At 26.2% G+C, this 5,788-nt stretch overlaps 1 protein-coding gene and 1 long non-coding RNA gene across 7 annotated transcripts in view; one reads left to right on the top strand and one right to left on the bottom strand.

The window, feature by feature from the left end:
• Positions 1–5,788, bottom strand: part of LOC106680203 (protein RER1) — a 20,497-nt gene that overhangs the window by 5,733 nt on the left and 8,976 nt on the right. For 2 of the 5 annotated variants that reach the window (XR_001343110.3, XM_014419925.3), the window contains exon 7: positions 307–379. The exons of the other annotated variants lie outside the window; for them this stretch is intronic. Coding sequence is in view for 1 of the 2 variants with exons in the window: in XM_014419925.3 (XP_014275411.1) it covers positions 356–379 (24 nt within the window). In the remaining variant the exon portion in view is untranslated. The remainder of the gene's footprint in view (positions 1–306; positions 380–5,788) is intronic. 5 annotated transcript variants of the gene reach the window in all.
• LOC136796286 (uncharacterized) lies at positions 4,313–5,116 on the top strand. Of its 2 annotated transcripts, none has more exons than XR_010843990.1 (3): positions 4,313–4,730; positions 4,802–4,890; positions 4,973–5,116. It is a non-coding gene; the product is annotated as an uncharacterized lncRNA (long non-coding RNA). The 2 variants fall into 2 exon arrangements; XR_010843989.1 differs by having other exon boundaries at positions 4,621–4,730; positions 4,985–5,095.

Raw genomic sequence — 5,788 nt, forward strand, 5'->3', positions numbered from 1 at the left:
AAAAACTCTATAAATAGTTTATTTATATAGAAGGCAGTTAACCTTAGAGCATAAATATGAAGGGAATTACTCATTTCTTTATTTGAATTCTTTCCTATATACAATGAGGCATTATCACTTGAATATCTGTTGGCCGTTACAATTAAAGTTTTAACTGCCAACCTCTAATTAGTTAGGCACTATTTAAAAAATTCTTAACTGAAATAATTATTCGAAGAAAAATAATCCAACTCTCGAATTCGCTTAATAGCCTTTAATCATAAATCATTAACCTTAATAGTTAATGTTTGTAAGTTTTAAGTATACCTTGAAATAATAAAAAGGAGCCAAAATTTATATTTCCATTCCATTAGCCCTAAATTTCGACAACAGGGGCTTCCTTAAAAATAAAAAAAAAACAAAAAAAGTAAATGAGAAAGTACTATTATATAAATAACAAAATAAATAAAAGTACACACACAAACAGTAAAATATTGACATCAAGAGAATTTCTCGACTTATAATAAAATTAATTTTATTTATTTATATTTTTTCTAATTTATAATATGTAAAACGATACTAAGAGTTTTATATTTCTCTCTCCTCATACAAATTTAAACGTTACTAAACACACACATTTATATTGTTTAAATGATTTTACTCAGATTTCATAAAATTATGCTAGTTTATATATTTTGCATCATTGAAAGTGATATAAATATTAAGAGACTTCACAGTTAATTGTAACATGAAGTTAAAATATTTATAGCACTAAACAGTGTTTCCATCAAATCACCAGAAATTCAGGAAGTTAATTTTGATTTACAAAATGTTTGGAATCCATCAAGATAGTTGTAACAAATAGGATTCTTATTTATTAGAGCAGAATAGAGAGTTATCAAGTTAGAAGATTTTTTTCAGTCAATAGATTATCAATATATTACTTTTTGTGAAACAGATAAATATATTATATATGATATCCCAAGTTAACAGCTATATGATAGTAGCAGCCATTGTCATAGTTTAAACAAATACAGTCACACTATCAGGTAGTGATTATTTTTATAAACCTGAATGAATACAACAATGATTAATTAATCAAAATATATACAATTAGTTCTATACACTTCTGATGGAATTTAAGTCAAAAGTTTTGGAAAATTTTCCATTATTAAACATTTTGATTTTTTCATCAGAAGATGGTTTAATATTTTAAAAAATCCAACATTAGTTACTGTGATTGTGAAGGATAAAGAATAATTGCATAAACTAGAAATCTATACAAAAAAAAATTAAGGAAAAGCATCTTTTTAGTGACTTGAATGTTAATTGAAATGATTCACTAAGTGATTTTATGAATGAGAACTATACATTTTTTATAGTTAGAAGAAGTATACAGAAGCCAATAGAGCAATGTTGATTAATTAATAAATTACTGTTTAAGCGGTGATGCCTCATAATTCAGAAAAAATCAACAATTAAGTTTTTATCCTTAAATAAATAACTGCATCATTCTGGATGCATCTTGTCTCAACTATTGTTTTGTGGCATACCTATATAATTCATTCTGACTTTCAGATTTCTCTACAATGAAATGCTAATTTTTATTTTTTGTAAATGGCAAGAAATTTTTTTTTTCAGACTTATGAGGTATCATAGTTTAAACGACGAAATAGTGTTTGTTAAATTAAAAAAGGTACCATATGCCATTTTTTTAGCTAACTTTGAAAATCAGCAATAACCATGCCAAATAGAAATGAGAAATATCATTTTTAGTCTGATAAAATAATAAACTACACAAGGCAGAATTTTCACAAAATCATTTTGGACATAGCACCTTTTTTAAAAAAAAAAACCTCCAAAATTTTATTCTTTCTTGTTCTATCTTTAATAAGTTTGTTCCATCAAATGGTTTGACAGTAAGAGAACTGCCAGACACATGCGCAGTATTGATTTTGCGTTCTGACAATTCTAGTACCGATAATCAAACTGTTGAACCAGCACTGAACTGTTTGACAGTCAAAACAGTCCTTAGGCCTGAGCAAGAACTGGGAATCCAATTCTGTACAAGGTATCGTTAGAGCATGCACAGTACATAAATCCAGAACTAAGTTGGGGAAATCAATCACTCCCAAACTTTTAGTTCCAGTAAATTAACAGATACCTAAACTTTATTAATTTAAACAAATAAGTTGAACTTTGGAGATTAAGCACTTCTTATGTATATTAAAAAGAGTTAGTTAGCAAACACAAAGCAAGTTTGAATAGGAATAAGATGAAATTTACCATGACATAACTTCTATTTATAATTATATTAAAAAATTATGGTTATAAGAAAAAAAAAAAAAAATAATCCTGAACCAAAACACATTATTTACAAAAGCTAAGCTAAAGTTGGTGCCTCAAAATTAAACTAAGAGTTAAACCACAGCTTTGATATATTTAGAACTAAATGTAAAATAATAATAACAAATTTCATAACTAATAGTAGGTTACTATTAGAAAAATAATTATTCACTATGAACATTTTTTTAGCAACTTCATAAACTGGAATCTTGAAGGTATTATACATCATTTTCATGTGTTTTTTTCTGGTTCAATTAAAAATATTGCTAGACCTGAAAGTGTAGACTTTTTTTGAAAAATGCAAAAAAAGTAGTTTATGAAACTTTTCCATAATTATGAATAGGATATTGATTATATGATTTGTAAGGAAAATAATAACAATAATAAAGGTTATATATTAAATAAAAGGCTTGTTTTCCCTTTCTGGATAGCACTGAGTGAAACCTCTTGAAGATGCCCGAGTAATACCACAACATTCTCTAAACACCATACGTTATTATATTAACAATTTCACTTGGCATGTATGAAACCATATCTGGACTGTATTGAATGTATATGCAAAGGAATACCCGCATAAACAAACAGGATTCACCGCTAAAGTACTTAAATCTCTTGTAGATTAGAGATTACATTGTCTATAATACGCAAAGCTATATCAAATTTACCTCAGGAAATCGTCCACAGGATGGCAAAACATGTTAATATTATTATAAAAGTAAGAATCACAAATATTAGTATAGAGAAAACTAGAAGTATGACAGAAAAAAATTGAAACTTTCGAAGCCATAACTGAAATTTTATTTTCTACAATTTTTATTTTCACTAACCTATAAATGGAATATTTAGTAAGGGGAAGTGTTGCGATCAGGAAAAATTTGTAATTTAAATTTTCGATTCAAATAGATGTTTTAAGGTGTCCTGAGTTTAAATAACCAAGACAGACAAATTAGTCTGTTTTGGAAAATAAGTGAACAACTTAACTCAAAAAAGAAAAGTCGTGCGAAACTGAAGTTATATGTTTGAGGTAGGTATATCTTTGGGATATACAGTAACATTTTAGGTAAAATTGACAAAGTGGAAGAAACGCTCTAGTAGCTCAGTGGTTGGGCGCAGTCTTACCATTCTGAGATCTACTGGCGGTGCCAGTTCGAATCAGGCCTTGACGTTGACTTTTTTCATGGATTAATAAATAATATGAATTTATAATTGGCTGAATGGATAATTCCAACGCCATTAAAATTAAAAGAAACGCTTTACATCATCATCATTTATACCATTTCTCCAAAACGTCGCTTTAACAATTTTCATTAAACTCATATTAATATAAAATAAAGAGGCTTTTAATATCAGTTAGTTATTATTCTGATTGAAACAAACCGAGAGGGCTTAAATGCCGAATATTCAATTTTCCCCTAAAGTACTTTTAATTTGGTACATTTGAAATAATTAACCATTTCTCATTTTTGATTGTAATAAAACTATGAAAGAATCTGATAATAAACGAAACAAGAAGATAAATGTTTTCGTGTTTGCATGATTTTAATGACGCTAATTTATTTTTATTTTTAAATGACTATTGTCATAACTATCATGATAACATACTAACGTTGGTTGACTGTATGAAGTAGATTATAGTACAATAGTCTGGATGGCTGTCAATGAAGGTAAAAATAATATAAAAACTATTTTATACTATTTGGCTAAATAAAAACCAGATACAAACATTGAAAGATTGAAACACCTAAGTTCTCTTTTTTTTTTTTAAATAAAAAACAAAACAAAACAACTTTCATACAATTTCTTATTTTCTTTGTATATGTATTTTAATTTTCTTATCACCTCTTTTAATGTTTTTATCTTGTTTTCATTTAGCCCTGATGAAGTCACGTAAAGTAGGCTGAAACGTTGGCTAACATTAAATAGTTTAATTATATTATTTCAAAATTTTTTGAGACAAGGTAATTATTTATTAAATAAAACCAAAAATTGTATCCAATTCTGTCTCAACACTTTATTTTTCACTAGTCCAACGTTTCGGCCATTCCAGCCATCTTCAAGGACATCTAAATATTCAACAGCTTATATTATATCTTCATTTTTAAACATTTACAACAACATCATTATTCACTATATAATATAACATACCTTCAATACAAAAAAAATAATAGAGAAAATTATTAGTTACTAGTTAGAATTAAATTTAATAAAGGAAATTTGAGAATTAAAATAAATACCAAATTGAAACAAAAATGCAATTTAAAATAAAAAATATATTAATTTAAAACAAGGCAGACCTTTGTTAGTGGGAGGTTATAAATAGTTTGTTATATGGTGGTGTATTTTATATTGTTGATAATTTTATAGAGAAAAATAAATGTTAATGGTTTTAAATTTTAAATAAATAGGTAACTAGACTTAAGCTTAGTAAGCTTATTAATAATAAATATGACTTTTTAATAATTGAGTGTTGGAATAGGTTTAAAATTAGAATGAAGAAAATGACCTGGGCAGAATAGCCTGCAATAGAAATTGTGAATTAATGTGAGGAGGAGTTTTGTATTGAAGGTATGTTATATTATATAGTGAATAATGATGTTGTTGTAAATGTTTAAAAATGAAGATATAATATAAGCTGTTGAATATTTAGATGTCCTAGAAGATGGCTGGAATGGCCGAAACGTTGGACTAGTGAAAAATAAAGTGTTGAGACAGAATTGGATAAAATTTTTGGTTTTATTTAATTAAATAGTTTTTTTGTACTTTTATTGATCATCACCCGGACTATCTTCCTGTAAAAAATATATTAACAGTAGATTATTTTTTACTTAACCTATGAATAGAAATGCACTAAGGTATTATAATCGTGAATAATAAAAAAATTTTCTGTTTTCACACGAGTAAGGATTAATTTTAACTCAAAATAGGGGGGAGAGGGCAGTAAGTGAAAGCTTTGAGAAGTATGCATTGCACGAGAATTTTTTATACTGTACTAATTATATATTTATTATCAGAGATATATATATATATATATATATATATATATATATACACACATATACATATATACCAAATGAGTATTAACATATTTAATAAAGACAAGCACCAATAACATGCATAAATATATACATACAAAGAAATATGATTTTTCTTATTTTAGTGAAAAGTGTTATTTAATTTATTTTGCTAAGATTTCTATTAAATACATATTAAAATTTGATTGAATATAAGAAAACAGTTCCAAAAAAATAAATAAAATAAAATTAAAAAAATTAATTCATATGAGATTTTCAATATAATAACCAACTTATCTTTCATAAATTTTCGTCTAGATTGTTTACAGATATATTTCTTTAGTTTTTTTTTTCAATATAACCATGGTACAACAAATTTTATACTTGAAGATATTTACTACAGGATTCTTGTTAATTAATCATGCAAAAGGGTAAGTGCCATTTAAAGCCCC

This window comes from Halyomorpha halys, unplaced genomic scaffold (genome assembly GCF_000696795.3).
Source record: "Halyomorpha halys isolate HHAL.00 unplaced genomic scaffold, Hhal_1.1 Scaffold2.1, whole genome shotgun sequence".
Taxonomy (NCBI): Eukaryota; Metazoa; Arthropoda; class Insecta; order Hemiptera; family Pentatomidae; genus Halyomorpha; species Halyomorpha halys.